Source organism: Pogonomyrmex barbatus, unplaced genomic scaffold (assembly GCF_055798465.1).
Source record: "Pogonomyrmex barbatus isolate J1 unplaced genomic scaffold, ASM5579846v1 scaffold1, whole genome shotgun sequence".
NCBI lineage: Eukaryota > Metazoa > Arthropoda > Insecta > Hymenoptera > Formicidae > Pogonomyrmex > Pogonomyrmex barbatus.
This window is the reverse complement of record NW_028297098.1, coordinates 17,248,350-17,266,460: the sequence shown is the minus strand read 5'-3', so window position 1 is coordinate 17,266,460 and position 18,111 is coordinate 17,248,350. Positions and strand designations below refer to the sequence as shown.

At 37.3% G+C, this 18,111-nt stretch overlaps 1 protein-coding gene across 2 annotated transcripts in view; it reads right to left on the bottom strand.

The window, feature by feature from the left end:
• Positions 1–1,648: 1,648 nt before the first annotated feature.
• LOC105432315 (uncharacterized) overlaps positions 1,649–18,111 on the bottom strand; it is a 321,362-nt gene continuing 304,899 nt past the window's right edge. For both annotated transcript variants that reach the window (XM_089085420.1, XM_089085419.1), the window contains 7 exons: positions 9,868–10,080; positions 7,980–9,626; positions 7,235–7,483; positions 6,305–6,760; positions 5,735–6,010; positions 4,911–5,177; positions 1,649–4,672 (listed from right to left, as the gene is read on the bottom strand). In XM_089085420.1, the coding sequence (XP_088941546.1) occupies positions 4,500–4,672; positions 4,911–5,177; positions 5,735–6,010; positions 6,305–6,760; positions 7,235–7,483; positions 7,980–9,626; positions 9,868–10,080 (3,281 nt within the window). In that variant the 3' untranslated portion in view covers positions 1,649–4,499. The remainder of the gene's footprint in view (positions 4,673–4,910; positions 5,178–5,734; positions 6,011–6,304; positions 6,761–7,234; positions 7,484–7,979; positions 9,627–9,867; positions 10,081–18,111) is intronic.

Genomic DNA, 18,111 nt, shown 5'->3' with positions numbered 1-18,111 from the left:
CACTTGATGCCGTGATGTGCAGGTTCCTGCCATGAATAAATATACAGCGCATCGGAATAAACTCTATCTTTCCATAGTCTTACGTGAAATGTATCAAATGGTTTAATTTATATTATAATGAAGGATTTTTGGAAAAAAAATTAATGCTGAATAAATATAATGTGTGCAATTATATAAAATGCAGCCCTGTCTTATGCGGAGTGTGAAAATTATATTGCGATTATATATATATATATATATATATATATATATATATATATATATATTGCAAATTATTTAAATGTACATTTAAATTTAAGTACATTTGATTTTCTGTGGAATAATACGAATAATATACAATAGTTCTAATTGGTTCCATTTTATTTAGATCTATTTTCTTAATATATATTCCTAACAACACCTTATAACACTATATGCAGAGTGCACTAATATCTTTGTACATATATCTCTTTTTTACAGTATTTTATTTTAAGAAGCTAAAAATATGATAGTAATAGATTCGTAAATCACGTCATGCGTGTACGCGATCAAATTGCACGTATACTACATATCATTCGCGTATCGCAGCGGCGCGCTTATGTCACGTATTCTCTTCGCATGTGAAACCATCGTTGATACAATTGTATCTTCGAACGATCCATTCAAATGTCGAGATCTCGCGATTATGCGATGTATATTATAATCAACGCATGGATTTTAAGGATTTAATTGTGATCATAATCGTATTTTATCTGCGACCAGCATAACAGGGCTAGAAGGTTGCTCATTCTACGACTAAATTGGCTGACATTATTGACGCGATAATTTTCAAGCATTTGCATTAAAATTTTATCAATTTATTTGACAGAAGAATGAAGTTTATAAATTTTTGCTTGCTTATATCTAGAAAATGTTCTCTTTAAGAATTTTTTATAGATATAACTTTTGTTTTAGTTTCATTGTAATTTGTTTTTTTTTTTTCTGAATAATTAATCTCAAAATTAATTTCGTGTTTAAAACATAATAATGATCAGTAAAAATTGCTTACTCATTATATCATCCTAATCTTATTATTATTACAAAAATGTGATTACCGACTATTACAATAATCGACTGGCTTGTTGCCCACCGTCTATTAAGGCAAATTGATATTTAAACGTCGCATTGAATTTTGATAGAGCTCCTATCTTTCAGTGCTACATTATTATGTCCGCTCATCCGTCACAGACGGATTCATCTTGAACGCGATTCATCTTGAACATCGCGCCGGTTCTCTACGCAAAGTCGCGTGCAGCCTCGCATTGTGAAACAAAGTATCAACGTCGACAGATAAATGGAGGTGGACCTACATTCGCATATGTCGTCGAGAATTACGTCGCGGCCTAGAACGTCCCAATAAATTGTCTCAGGAATTCGTCAGGGTCGATTCTCTTTCCACTAGTTTATTTGACGATATGTGACATGTTATTTTGGTAGTGACGTCAGTTATGTCATTACAAAAAAAGCACATTTGACTCATCATTTGCATTATAAAATGAAAAGATGTCTATATTTTTTGTCGTTTTCTCGTAGTTGAAAAAAGAATAATTGGTATATTTTAAAATGTTGAAATATTTTATATAATAATTTTATGGTAGGTACAACTAGAACAGAAAAAAAAGTTTCAGAATACACGTTGTAAATTGATCTTTATTACAAGAAATTACATGACTAATTTGTACATATAAAATATAAATATGATACAAATACTATGATACAGAAATGCGTGTTTTCCAATGGAAAGTGGAAGTAGATCGCTAGTTACAATTAATAATTACTATCACTATAATTCGTTATTATTACTGTTGTATTCACGGCAGACGGACTGACACGCTCTTGGCAATGCTTTTAACTCAGTTTGAATTCAGACACGCGACGATAGGCAAATAAATATCACATGCACGAATTTTATATAATAGTTTGCGCAATAAACTATAAAGGTATGGAAACGATTTATTTTCTGAATAATTCTCATTGAGAAGATGCGAATGAAACGCTACATCTCTAATTATATATAATTATCGTAGCCGATCAGTTCAAGTAAATAATTAGCATAGCAAATTGTCAATTCTAATCTTTTCGCAATAAGCAATCCGTTCAACAATATTTCCGACATTCATTCTCAACAGAAGGAACCGAGAAATAAAGTAAACCGAGACAATAGTCTCGGCGACAATTCACGTCTTTGGTCGTCAATGAGTGAGACACGAAGAAATGGGCGTACAGAATCTTTTTAATTAGCGCGGGACGACACGAAGGAGTCACTTAATTTCGTTATTTTCTATCTGTGGAATACAAATCTATCAATCCATATTTTAACGTCATTCCATCTGTCTGTGAGAAAAATAAAATAAAATAGTTCGTGCCTTTGATCCACATTTATATTTGTATTCAACACTAAATATGGCTAATAAATTTACAATCCGTAACAATACATGGATTGCAATTTTCATTCTTAAAATTATATTAGAGAAATTTAATTAATAAAAATCCACTATTAGATATCTGCATTAATGTTAAATACAAAATATAAATACGGACCTACGTGTATGTACGACAATCAGTCGCGAGTTAGTGTGTATATCGGTTTGCATTTTGTGTGTGTGTGTGTGTGTGTGTGTATGCGCGCGCGCGCGCGCGCGCTTATTATTCATATACATATACGTGTGTATCATGCATAAACGAACCTCAAGATATAACAGTTCAGAACGAGAAAAACGGGTGACTTTCCATCGATATTGGCTGTCGTTTCACCACAACTCGCATCAGAAAACTAGAATACCTCTATTTGTGCCTCTCACATTACTCTCATACTGATTTATTTTTATCCCATCTATTTTCATTCTCTCCGACCTCGTCCCCGCCCGTACTTATATTCTATCCGCGCATCTTCTCTTCGCGTAACATTCTCATGTTGGAAATTTCAAGTGCTCGTTCTGCTTCTTACTCTCTCTTTTCTTTGCCAAGTTTCAATAGCACTCGCATGAATCGAATGTCTCTTACAATTAGTAAAAATTTACGATTATACTTATTCTCATTTCTCTCTCTCCCTTATCTTTCGCGCGCGCGTTCTTTCTTCCTTTCTCTCACTCATTCGATCTCTTTCTCTCTCTTTCTTTCGCTTCTCTCTCCCTCATATGTTCTCTTTCGCATCTTTCTAAGTGAGTTACGGAACTCTACAAAGTGCGGTAACTGCGATAACGATTAAAGCTACGATAATACCATGAATTAACGTGCGTGCATTAGATACATTACGTACGACGTGTTTCGTTTATCGGCTTGTCCGTTAATCGTATAAAAGGTCTTTTTTGCACTTTTTTGGCAGTGCGTTAGTCTCATTTAGCTTTTTTTCAAAATCGAAGCTCGATTTTTCCATGAACAAATTTGCATTTACTTCTAATACTTTAACATCATTACGAGTCATGTTCATTCACAATCCAGATTAACTAACGCCATTCAATAATTATTTCTCCTTCAAGATCATAGATTTAGCGATAACATAGACAGAGAAGGACAAAATTTAATCAGTCATGATTACTGCCCCGATCTCAACTCCGATTGCTTGTCGGCATTGTGTAATTGAGATTGCTCAGTTAATCATATTTGACTCGTAATCGTTCATGATCTCGATTTTCGGCTTTCTCGATTTTCACTCAACTGTCTTTTAATTCGCGATCGATTGTCATAATTACGAATATCGACGCGTGTCATACCGTTTCTTTCAGATTGAGATGAATATTTTTAATCTATCGCGATGGCAGAAGTCTATGCGTATCTTTATCCGCTTGTTTTATTCGTCGCTGTTCCCGATAAATATGATTCGACCGATCGGTCAACAGTCTTTAAGTCGGAAATATCTCTTTTTTTTCTCTTTCATAATTTACTAATGGTATATAGATAGAAAATGACATTAGTGTTCTAACTCTGACGAATAATAGACGTAAGAACAAAGCACCAACTTTTCACATTAAATCATTAATGCCGATATAAACGTGGCGCGAACATTGCACTCGAAACTGAGACTCACTTCGCTGTATTGTAACAACCGTGAAAATTATCTAACATCTTCGTTCTACATCCTGAGAAACATCGTTGAAACTGAAGCGACCGCGAAATCTCTAACACGAATACACTTTTCGTTATAACTTCATAATATAACTTCAATTAAGACACATGCGTGTGCGTGTACGTGTATGCGATATCTCAGTTTTTTTTTTATTTTAGCTTTCCTTTATTTCTCGTTTAATTCTTCTAGTTACCATTTTAGACTTAACAATAGTGACAACGTACAATGATGATGACGATACCACGATATATCATTAACAATTATTGGACGGAGTCGAGCGACATCGACGTCATTCTCTAATCTTATTCCATTCTATTCGGCGACCTCGCTCGTCTCGTTTCAACGATTAAATTCGTAGGTGGGTGGGCGGGATTGGTGATCAACACGCGGTCATACGTGCTGATCTGAGTCTACGTTAGGTGATCTTAATCTCGGTCGATGTCGATTGTTGAGGACAGGAATCGAAGCAAGTGACCAGAAGAACATGGCTCTTACAGGCCTCCACTCTCTTTTGCAAAATGCATGTCTCAGCCATTAGAGCCTCCAAAAATGATGGATCTCGCCAGTCCATACTATCCTCCACGTACACTATTTTTAAAACAAATAATGAAATATGTGTGATCATACATAAGAGAATTTTGTGTCAATAATTAAAGCAAAAATTGATTAATAAGATCAATGACACTTATGACTTTATTTGTATATTGTTACAGACTTTTAAAAGATATTATTTTAGTATATTAATGTAATGCAAAGAAATATGAAATATCTTCGAAAATTTTCATTTAAATTAAATTTTTTGTATTGTGAAGAAATTGATACTTACGATTGTAATCCCAGCGGGTGTCGGGTACCATGAGGCGCCTTTTAGCATCACGTAGCTCCAGTCTAAGAAGGCGCTGGCGCAGGCGCAGGCTGTGTATCCTGGACGTGGTTCCACGTGGATTCGAGCGCACCCGTGCGCGCCTGTCCAGGATGTCTACGTCCTCGCCTGTATATGCGAGAATCACCGATGCCGCGGGCGGCCCCGGTTGAGCTCGGCAGTGGGCCCGTAACCGCCGAGGCCCGCACCCTGCCGCCCGCTGTTCCACCGCTGAAACACCCGCACAACGTCGAAGTTAGAACCCCCAGCGCGCCACCTGAGGAGAATCATCGTACGGCAGGGTCGTTTTAGAGGACTTGCGTTAGAGGACTGCCTTTCTAGGGATGTAAAGGCTCCCGACAATATTTTTGTGTTTCAAGTACATGAATAAAGTCAGATAAAAAAGAGCGAAGTTGTGCAGTCGAGCTATATTGGTATTAATAACGATCGATAGAGCAATATAGTTCTGTCTGTTTTCAAATAAAACGCGTGATTGAAACAGTCGACTGATCACAGTTGATTTTTGTATGTACAAAGAAATAGATTTTTTTTAGAAGTGTATTGTATTATTGTATTTAGAAGTGTATTGTATTATATCTATGTTTTTTTCAGCATATACAATTTTGATAGATGTTCGTCAATTCAATTACGATCAATTTTAGAAAAGTTATTTTTGAATATATACTAGCGTTATTAACAAGGTGAATGATTATTTTTGTAATCATGACATCAGTTATATATATTTTTTTTAAATATCGGAAAATCGAAGAATATTATTTGTTAATTACCTTGATGTTCCTGTAGCGCACCAGTTTGTCGGGACGAATCACTGGCAATGCTGCTAGTCTCGCTGTCTCTAACGACACTATCGTAACCAGAGCTCTCGGCACGATGTCTGGATAGCGTGGCTGGCGATAATTTGGCTGCTCGCGGTGTTGTATCCGCACCTGAATCGGAACTCTCCTTGTTTAGACCAAACGAGGAACCGAGATTAAGAATCTTGCGTTGCATTCGCCCGGAGGACGGCGCTGGAGACGATATTGGTAATTGTAAGGGCGTACCGCCTGAAACAGAAAACAGATGAAATAAATTGCAATTTAATATCTTCGCAGAAATGCAATATCGATCTGTATTTAATAATTCACGTTAATTTCTTGAACTAAAATTTATCAAAATGTACAATTTTATTATTTAAAAATACATAAAATTAAATTAATATGATTCAAATATGATATTTAAATATTTAAATTAAATTAATATAATTGAAATATAACTTCCAATTATCAACGTGAATCTTTATAGAAAGACATAAAGACATTTAATAAATATCATAAAGTATGGGAGAGGGAGTGTCGTACTTTGAATCTTCAGATCTTCCTCGATATCGGATTTTCCCGTGACTGTTCTCTCGGATCTCTCGGCAGCCGTAAACAACTTTTTTGCCTCAATGTATTCTTCCTCGGGATCTGAACCAGATGCTCCATTTCCGGGTATCCTTTCAATCTCTTCCTTTAAATTAGGATTTGAAGCGCCATCCGGATGCCTGAGACTAGAGATATTGCAATCGCCCAGCTTGCCGCAGTATCTTCTGGGACTGGCAAGATGAGCCACACTGCTGGGGTACCAGTAAGAAGCCGTGGCGGGCCTAGACATGCTTTGACGACAATTATCGCAGATCTTCTCCTGATCGGACTTGCCGGCTATGTACGCGGGTTCGCTGTATATGCTGCCGTGATTGCTTGCATTGTCGTTGAACAAGACATCCGAAAGGGATAAGGATTGACAGCGAGACGGCGGACGGAAGACGGTCGCTGCTGGAATTTGTCCTGCGTTAATGTTATACTGGATATAGACAGCAGACAGCTGGTTGTGTCTTAATTAGAATCTATTACGAATACGAAAATGATTTTTTGTTCTCAATCAAATGACAAATGATGATTTAAAATTTTTTATTTAAATTATCGTAATTTTATTGTACCCGTATTTCTATTTTGTCAATCATTAATAGAGCAGGAGCATTGTAAAAGTACTATTGTTTGCGCCAAATTTGGAATTGCATTGAAACCTCGTGGAAATCGCTTTCAATATATCATCGACACACCGATGGAACATCGCTCGCGAGGGATTACAAAGCCCGTGTATGACGCGAGTAATCCTGATGAACGCGTAACAGACAACATCCGCCTCCGAGAGGATTCGACATTGTGGACAATAATAAATATTTTTCCATCTTTCTTTTTATTTTTGTGCGACCGAGCATACAATCGTGGAAATCCGACAAAACTTACATGGAGCATCTCGCACGTTGACAGTGGAAGAGTTTTCTCTCTGATAAGTTACAGAGTTCGAAACATTGGCAAGCGCGAGTTTGCTTTGGTACAGCTCGTGGAGACGGGCCAACTGATCGAACTTGTGTCTGGTCTCTTGCTCAAGAAAGTCCTCGTGATCGAAGTACGGTCTCGGCAGAACACCCGCGCCGACCGGCGGTGGATAATGCGGTCTGTATCTCTCTGTGTCCGACATCACCGACATGGAGTCTGAAAATGATTTTTCTGTCTCATACCTCTTGCTCGTCTAAGTTCATATCTTGCTGCGCAAGAAGCGGAAAAATGACAACGGAAAGTAATACTGTCTGTGTTAGTTTGAAGAACGAACATAACGACGTGTAATTACATGGAAGTTTCTCTTTTTGAAATGAATTATTTTGTGCACATTATTATTTTTAACAAATTAAAGAATCAATTTCCCCGTGATATAAAAAATAGTTTATGTAGAGGTTCGTTTAAATACTCGCTACGAAATCGAGTGTGGAAGTTAACATAGCTATGTACAAAAAGTAAAAATTTATATAAATTATTGTATTGACTTCGTCAATATTATAATACAGTTATAATAAATCAAAATACTCGTTCTTTATTAAAAATATGTAACAAACGTTTATTAATAAATTATAATTAATATTGACACGTAAAGAACATTTAAAAAATTGATTATTTTAAAGAAAAGAATATACATGACAAAATTTTTATTTACCTGTGAAAGTTGACACCACGGTGAGATTCTCTTGGCTAAGAATCCTTAGAGGATGTTCTTCTTGGTCGCTTTCGGGCAACGGATTCTCACCCATGCACAGCGCAATGTCTTCCTCGGTGACTTGTAAACACGAATCTTGCATAGGTACTGGTTCCAAGTCTTCTACCTCAACAATCTCCAAAATTTCGTCTTCAGAGGATAACGAATGTCTGGAGGGTAAAACAATGTCCTTGTGCGACAGATTTAGACTTTCCATGGATACTTCTCGACTTACTCCGTTACTAAGTGGTTCAATCAGTGGCAGTGGAGGAGGTACGACAATTTCTTCATCGTCATCTTCGTCGTCTGGCAAGTCAAGTTTTCCCTTTTCGATACTATCGTCCATCACTGGACTAGCCGTCAAATCCAATCCTGAATCTGTGTTAGATTTGACGTTAAGTAAATTCAGCTTGGCACTCAATTTTTCAGTTATATCCTCGATTTCATTCGCTTTCAAACTATCACTCTCCGCAGTGGACAATGACGTATCGTCGTCGTCCGCACCGCTACAAGTTTTGAACTGGGTCAGCTCTTTGAACTGACCGGGTGATTGACCGGAAGACATCTTTGAAGAAGACTCGAGTCGCGGTGTGGCGTGCTTCGCCCGCTGTATTTGCGATGACTGATTCTCCACCCACTTCCTAATCATGCTCTTCTTGTGACTATCCATAAAACCATAGCCGGAGGAGTGCTGATGCGTGTGCAGTTGCAGCGCTGGTGCACCGGTCAGTTGCATTGGTCCATCGATCCATGTTTCTCGCTTATGATGAGGATCTTTCAGCATGTGTCTCGCCTCTGCGACCTTTGACTTCGAGATCCTTGGTCCGTCTATCCATTGTTCGTCCGACCCACCACTTGGCGCTGCAACTGGTATCTTACTGCTGGGTGAATCATTGACCTTGGAAGCCGAGGCGCTCTTTGATGAAGAATTCTTCCTGGCTGGACTCGCTTTCGGCGTCGCACTGTGTGCCGGTGAGGTTTGCTTCGATGCGGTTTGCGTCAGTGTCTTCACCGTTTTCGAGGACTTGTGAGCCGGACTGCGTTCTTCCGGAATCTTGACCGGTCTTTCGGCGGCCGAACCACGAAGCACTCTACCCATTGCACAACGGTTGTCACCCGAGTTCAGGCTGGGTATGTAGACGGGCGGATGCTCGCCATCAGTGGCATCGTCGGCGCTTGGTCCAACGTAGATCACAGTGTCGGCCGACAGATCACTCGAACTCGGATCACACTCGCTGTTCTGCCGAGCCGCCTCTTCGCCGGAACTGCCGCCACTTCCAGTACCTTGGGTGCTACTGCCGACAAACTTAATTTTCCGACGCCGCATCCGATGGATTCTCGATGCTAGTTGAACGGTAGTCAATGTCTCGGTGTAATGCTGCGCGTTGGGTGATACGTGAGCTATCATGGCCGCATGACAAGTCAAAGAGCCGAGACATTCCTTCAGTAGTTGGGTCAGCTTATGTTCCTTGTATGGTAAATGCTTCTGACCATTGAAGATTGCGAGCAAAATGTTGCCCAGACCGGAGAGAGGAATTCCGCCTGATGATTTTCCGCGATCCGAGTTTCCCAGATCCATCAAGTGCAACCGGCTTCTACCACCGGCAACTGCACAATCGAGAAACAGCGCTTGTTTCGGATATTATCCGTATAAAGCGAGAGAAACGGGAGAAAATAACTACACAAATATCATATATATTTCAACAACAACTCCGAAACAGGAAAAGAGAATGTATGTAATCAGCGTTTGAGATGTTACAAAGTAATCTCTTTTCCATGATATACGTTTCCGCCTTCGGATGGAAGAGCGGAACAGTGATGTAGGAAATTTCGAAATGGAATTATTTACCTCCACCCTTGCCGGCAACGCTGTACTGATACACGTGCAGCGTGTAGAGCATATGTGCGTCGCCGTCCTCTCGTTGACGACCGGCGACTGCCGCGTCGAGGTAGAATGCCGCGCGTTCCGCCGTCGGCGCCCGGAGCTCGCTGTGTTGTTGCAATTGAAGGGTACCAAACAACGGATCGTCTCTGAGGTACACGGCCGGCGATTGTTCCGAGTCTGCAAGTAAAGAATGATATTACGCTGATATTACGTAATATTTGTCTCGTGTATTTTCGTGTAGAATAAGAAAAATGTGATGCATAGAATTTTATAAAAAAATTCCCTTGCATATTAATATTTCGCATCTATTATGGACATGTTATTTTCAATGTTATTTGCGATATTGTTGCATATCAGAAATTTTTCAAATTAATAACTATAAAAATTTATTATCTTATTCTTTTTTTTGTTTTTTGATATAAATCTGTTTCGTGTATGTATCTGCCGTGTACTTATTTATTATTTTACAGAGAAGAAATAATTGCTAAAGCATATTAAAATTTGGCTAGATACAAATCTGTAAATAATTTTGATGGAATTTTAAAGTAATTATGTAGGACACTTAAGTTGATTACTAAAATATAAAAAAATGTTAAAAATGTTAAAAATTTTTTCATATCCTCAAATATAAGTACTTTATATAATTACATTTTGAGAGTCTAATAAAATTATTTTCAGATTTTTATCAATCAAATTTTTAGATCCAACAAAACCATTCTTTCTGTGTATTTTATCTTATATTAACGATACGAGGTGAGAGAAGCTATTTCAATCATAAGGAAATGATAAAGGCCAGGCTGTCTGCTCATTTAAGCAGATGCATTCTATGTCGTGCGTATTTCATTCCGAGTTCACGTAAGCTTTCAAATGCAGTCTCCGTTTATTTGATTCTATTATTTCGTGGAAAAATAATATCAGTAAGATAGAGAGTGACACGGAGATCGAGATGTAGGTGTGTACTATTCGGAGCAGTAAATCGATCGAAACGGAGCTCGAGACATCCGCGGAATGCCTTATCCTGAATTACGACGTCGATAAAACGTTGGAAGATATGTCGCGCAAAAGATACCTATGTTTCGTTTTACCTATCCCGCTTTATCACGCATTTCATATACGCTGGGACGATCGATAGACGAACCTAGATGCGAATAATCAACATAATGCGAAACATAGCTGTAAACAGTGAAAGGGCAATTACGAGATTAGTGCGTGAATCAATCGAATCAAGTATAGGAATCTTCGTATTGCTTTGTCGTGCGAATAAAACAGACTGATTGTGAAAGAATAGACGGAGAAAAACAGTTAAGAGAATAGTTACTCGGACAAAGAATTGTAAAGAGATCCTGAAGAAGACACTGCGAATCATTAATTATTCGGATTAGACAAGGCGATAAATGTTATAATTGCGTGTACGAGATATTGAATAAAAATAAGGAAATTGAGCTACATAAAATTTGACTCGCGAATTGTCTCTTGTGATACACATAAAAAGATTTAATTCTATTTATTTGAAACCATGTAAAACACTTTATTTCTCTTATCTTTCAATTCGTCAAGTTATATATAGAGAAACATTGTGCCATTGTAATTATATAGGTATCGAAACCAAGATAAATGCATATACGGTTAAAACCGATATTTACGGATACAAAAAATTGTTCATTGTACAGGAAAAATGTCTCAAACCATAAAATATGAAATAGAATGAAGGAAATATGAAGGAAATATGAAGGAAAAGAAAGAAGCAGTCACAAATATCTCGGCCGTATTGTACGCTTTCGCGTCGTTTTTCGCGCAGGAATATTTGAGACCGTATGCCCTACGCGCGAGGGTGGATTGGAAATGCAGATTAAGGATCTCCTCGCACCGTTGCACCGGAATCCGTAGCGATCTATAAGAATGCTCGTAAAAAGTTGCGATAGCGAATTCATGCGGATTTTCGATCAGGAAACGTTCGCACTCTATAAGTTGGAAGAGTCACAGATGAAAGCGAATGAAAATGCTATTACATTTTCACCAGGATTACCTCTTGTTGAAACAACGTGGAAATTCCAGGCAGTTTTAATATTTAAATAATACATGAATTTCAATAATACTCTAATATTTAAATATCAAAGTTTGAGCGAAGAACAGCTAGGAAAGTTTCTCTGGAAAATACTTAAAAGGAATGTAGATATTGTTAAGAGCACATTTGACAATACGCTCTTTTCACGTGCGCAAGACGCGAAGGATCCATAAAAGTGCCCGAATGGACACACGGCGAAAATTTAATTTGAGTAATGCTTCTCGAGTGCCTGGCTAGCTTTATACGGTACGCCACGCGTATTCGTCTGTCCGAAATTACCTTACTTCATCTCACCATTACTCTATTACTCGCGCGTGTATTTTTATATCCCTACGCACACGGTATGCACTACAGCTGATATGCTGGACGTCGTTTATATGGTGTTTAGATAACCCTACCCAAGTTCGTAAATTGCCAATTAGCCTTTTACTGCCGGGCGCGAACTCGTCTCCTCCTCCACCGGCACAACATCGTAAAAGACGCAAAGAACGACGTTAAAGGATAAGGTGCACGACGACATATGCCGTAGTTTATTTCCGCTAGGCCGTCTGCGACTTTTCACATCTGTTCCTGCCGGAAATCTTTTACCGTTCTTTTATATCACGCTGAGGAAATAGCCATGAGCCTCGCGCAAGTCCAGACGAGCGATAGCTCTACACGAGCTTCCGTCGAGTCACCGACCGATTGATTTCGATTATATCCGATATTAGACGAAAGATACTACGGCGAGCTAGTTGCTTCGTCGAGCAGTTGAGCGTGCTATGAGGGAACAAGAAGGTACGCGCGAAAGCAGGAAGCGGGAGTATCCTCTAGACTTACCAGAGCCCCCTTGATTTCCGTAATTTGCGAAGTCCCGAGGAACCAACTTAATCGTAGTAGATGTTCGATAATGAAATTCGACGAGGCGTATCCGACGAAAGCGAGAGCAAGGGGGGAAGGAGAGGAGCGACATTGGAATATCCGCATTGGAGTAGGATCGACGATAGTGCGTGCTTGTTGTAGAAATTTAGATAATATTCCACGGATCCCGTATATCAAAAGCCCTTAATAATAGAAACGCGAAAGTAAGTGATAGCGAATTCTGCACGGGACTTCATAAGAATCCGGATTAAGGAAGGTATTAATATTTATGAGGTGCGCGAAGTAGCCTGAATAAGTCCGCGGTTTTACCGGCTTGTGCTGCTGACATTAAATCGTTGTGGTAAAATAAGAAGAAAAGTTGATAATTGTAATAAAGAGAATAGTGAATACACTATTTTATTGCGTTTAGCAGTTCGAAATGAATTTTTGATCAATATGTCAATAAATGTTTTGCTCTAAAATTACCTTGAAAGTATTTTTTTAACTCTTGATCTATAATTTATAAAACTACGCAACAGACATCTCTTGACCTTTTTCAGAGAAAAAAATAGAACGGTAATGAAATCTATTTTTTCTTGTCATTTAAATAATTTTAGATGAAGATAATAGTTACATATATGAGTATATCGAAGATAGATCTCCAACATAGAGTTTTAGCATCGGTATTAGCTTTTATCTTATATAAGTTTCTCGATTTCTCGATCGATGTTCGATGTAAATGATTCTGAAACGAAGCTTAAACTTCGCAACTGGAATATGATATCCCGAAATTCACGACAGGCTACACTTCGAGGTAATAATAAGGCCCGGTCTAGCCGGCGTTATACGGATATATGCGGCGCGTATATACACCGCTCGCGTATAATAATTCACACAGACACGGAGTATGGAAGTACGGTGCAGAAGCGGCATAGCAATATCCATAAAAGGAACCGGAGGATGTAATATTACCGGCATCTGTGCCCTGTGGTGCAGAAGTACCGCGAAGAAGGAAGCGACGAACGACAACAACGACGACGAGTCCGCGACAACTACGACGTGAAGCTCGCAGTGGGGAAAGTGGAGAACGAAATGTGGCAAAGAAAAGTGATCTGCGAGCAGCACCTTCATCTTGGCATAGAGACGCGTAATGGATGCGGTTTCAGCTTAGAGCACAATTGTTACGCTCGCTCGTGGCGTCGCGGGGGTTCGAGAAAGGAAAGGCCTCCACCCTCTCTCTGTTTCTCTCTCTCTCTCTCTCTCTCTCTCTCTCTCTCTCTCTCTCTCTTTCTCTTCCTCTGAATAAATCGTTTTTCGACGCGTTTCGAATACAGTTTCCGAGCTCAGATCCCTTCGATCGTAACGGTCCTCGTCGTCGCTGGGGCAGAAGGGCAGTAAAGGAAATCTGTTTCGCCTTTCCGGACGGCCGGCTGTGTCCCGGTACGCGACTTGTTTCCCGAGCTCCGCAATATTTCCACGAGAAGTTTCTCGCCCCGAGCACGGGTGATGTATCGTTATGAATCAGAACCCTTCGGGACAGTTTCATTCGCTTGCATCATTATTAAAGACGGTCGATATTGCGTTGGAATTCAGAGGTTATTGGACAGCGCTAATTCTTTTACTATACTATAGTACCATAGTTATATACCATAGTTGAAGCTAACAATAGCGACTTACATTGAAATGTATATAACATAACCTTATGATTAGATTATTAATATTATAAGAAATTAAAAAAAAATTAAAGTAGATAATTTTTCTAAGACACTGAAGTTAATGCCCATTTTCTTAATTTTATTAGCTATCACTCTTTGGAACACAATAAATCGAAGGGACATTATATAAGTTTAAATTGGAAATAGAATTATATACATATATCTCTTTCTGGAACAAAGTAATTTTGTCCTTTATGGTTTAATAACATCTTATGGGTTTCAGACGGTTTAATATTCTGAAACACTTTCATTTCATGGACTCTCCAGAGAGGTAGTGACATTACGGTCATTGACACGAACTTCCTAAGATCTTCCCTTCAATGATATGGAATATAGAATTTATATTATATAACGTGACTTCTGTTAAATTAATTCTTATAATGCTTCTAATGTAATTAATTATATTGTTTACGAATAGTTTAACAACAAACGCAACATTGTTATACGAAAATACAAAGTGCATTGATAATTGATCAAGCAAAAATACACAATATCATCTAATATTCGACAGATGATAACTCGAAGAGTATATTTCACGTTAAAGTATCATACATCACATAAAATATTCTTATTTTTTTCTTTCATTTTGATACGTAAGAGTGTGTTATAGAGACGCAGCGACCGGCTTTTTCGAAAGTGTCAAGATTGATATATTGACTGCATGGGGATCTTCTTGTGCCTGCACGGAATAAGACAATGCTCGATTCGCAGGACACCGAGTGTGTTCACGTGCAATATCACGGGTCTTTTGGCGGCGAAGGAGAGTAGACGAAGGGAGAGCAGAAGAAAATTAACGAACCTTCGGATCGCGTATTAAAGTAGAAGCAGTGTTCATCGGCGAAGAGCGAGGTCTACTTGCTGCTTCGCATATCTACATTCGCCGAAATAAGTATTACTAGACCCTTTCCAGCTATAATAGACGAATGGGGCGGATATGAGAGCGACGTGAAAGGGTTAAGGAGAGTTCAACAGTGGCCGTCATTTCGTCGTGAAAGAGAGAATTAATGGACGAATTATTGCTCGTCGCCGACATCAGACAGCATGCAAGGGACCCTGAAGAAACACTCCTCTCTGGAGACACACGATTGGTCCTTTTGTGGAAACATATTTCTCGTAAATCAGTTTTCACTGTAATGCGCATGGAGGGCGATGCTCGTTTAGTCGTTAACTTTATTTTTTTGCCGGCGGAGAGTCTTGTCGAGAAAACTTTTAATATAAATTACACTTTTGATTTAATACTGCGGATTTATCGTTTCACTTTTTTGAAAAATCAACAGCGTAACTCTCAGCTTACTACATTTATTCGAATTTCGTTGTAATCACAAATTTTGTAAAGGATATATCTGTTTTCTATTTTATCGGTTTTTTTATTCATATTAAGAAATCATTACTATATATTGATACATTTTATATATTTTATGATTTCAAAAGATGACAGTTACTTTTACAGTAAATAAAATGGGAGAATCAATCAGCATCGTGGAAAAAAAGCAACAATTAAACCTCTTACATGATTCTTTTAGAAATGATGCTTTCTCTATCGTGAGATAATTTACCCCGAGCATTCCCGTAACTTTTACGAGGGGTTAGGCAGCCGGATCTATTTCGTAGTGAGCAATTAAAGAAAACCATCGTCTTATATACCGGGTGGCTTCTGAGTGAATGGCACTGGGCAATGGGCCGTGACCGACTTCTCTATGGGGAAGGAAAACTTACGACCATTTCGGGAACGACACGCCTTCCTCGCTCTGCCACTCGGCACTTTAACAGTGTCTGACTTTTGTGGTTCACGTAAATGGAAAACTGCCGATTACAATAGTGACGGTCTTAAATTCATTATATAGAATTGTAATTCTAAACTTCGATTGAACCAAATTTTAACAATAAAAAGAATTTAGTTTAGTTGGAAAACACGTCAATAACATATATCAGAATAAGATGTTATTATGAATTGATTATTAATAATGACGTACATATAAAATAATGTATACACTTTTTTATTATTAATAATTTATAAATCGTTCTACATGTAAGAACAAGTTATACAAAAGTAAATATCTCTAGCAGTAAAACAAAAAGAAAATTATTGTCAATATTTATCAAATAATTTAGTATAAAATTAATGAAAAACAAAAAAAAATGAATAAGTTAGTACATTTATATCGATTTTAATATATTGCTTTTGTATGGCGAACCATGATTGTTATTCATAGTTTACAAATCGTTTGATCGAAATCCAGGAAACAAGAGATGTAGCGACAACGCTGATAGTTCATCGAGCTATTATATTTTCTCCGCTATCGAGTCGATGTGGTATCGCGGTTATTGGTATTGTGAGTATTTCGATCGACAACGGTTAGCAGCCAAATTGAGTATTAACAAACAATTCATGTAATCGGACGTCCACTGAACTATAGTCGGCTTAGTGGTGAATAGTCTGCGAAACTTTGGTTGATTTTTTAAACTAACTCTCTAATATTATCACCAACAAAACATAAAATTCTCGATGATATAAAGAATTTTAATTCAAAATTGATATAAAAATCAGATAAAGAATCGAAGTTTTTCATTTCTCACTACTATGGAAACATGATTCCTGAAATTGATAATCTCTAAAAAACAAATAACAATAAATTAATGTAAGAAAAGTTTCATCTCTTAATCAAAAGATTTTCAATCATTCTTGTAATAAAATTTACTTTTATTATTAATCGCATAGTAATTTATATTAATGTATGTTTGTAATTTTTCATTTAAAACATAGTAAAGAGAAAATTTTTGCATTGTATATGCAGTTGAGAAAGCGCAGAATGTAAAACACAACCATTTTTTATAGCATCTATATTTTCAATATTCTTTCTATTCAGTTCATCCATTTCAGTTCATACATTTTTTAATGTTTTTTCCGTTTGCTTGACTTTTATGTCGCATATTAAAAGCTGCGTATGGCGGATGTTTTGTTTCTTTTGTATTATTTTCCATCCTTTTCCTTATCTCTGCGAGATATGTAGAGGAATATATAAAATAATAACGGATGGTGAGAATTATCACAAACCTTCTTTTATTGTCAACAAAGAGAAATAGACGGGAAATATTCTTGATTTTTCTTATTTTGTTTGCTGCGCCATTCGTTGATATGCGCAACGATTAAAATAAATACGAGAGATTTTTTTTGTTTCTCGCACGAGGATCATACAGAATGATTTAAAGTTTGTCTCTTTTAGCGAATATATTAATAGATATTATTTTATAAATATAATAGTATTTTCAATAAAAAAATAAAACAAATACCAAAGCACTTTTGATAATTTATGCTAAATTATTCGATATTTATAAACATAATGCAATAAAACAAAAACATATTGAAAATGTTGCCAATAATTTTAAAGTTTTATTTATTATTTTTATTTGTCAATTTATCGCAAATTTTAAAAAATATACTATTTTATCTGGAATATACATCTATCAATAATTATCAATATTTTAATGTAACCATATATTTTGATGATTTGATCATAATTTTGATATGACAATAGTTGGTTAAAAGATAATTCTTCTTTGTCTACCATTTTTCTACGAAAGCAGTTA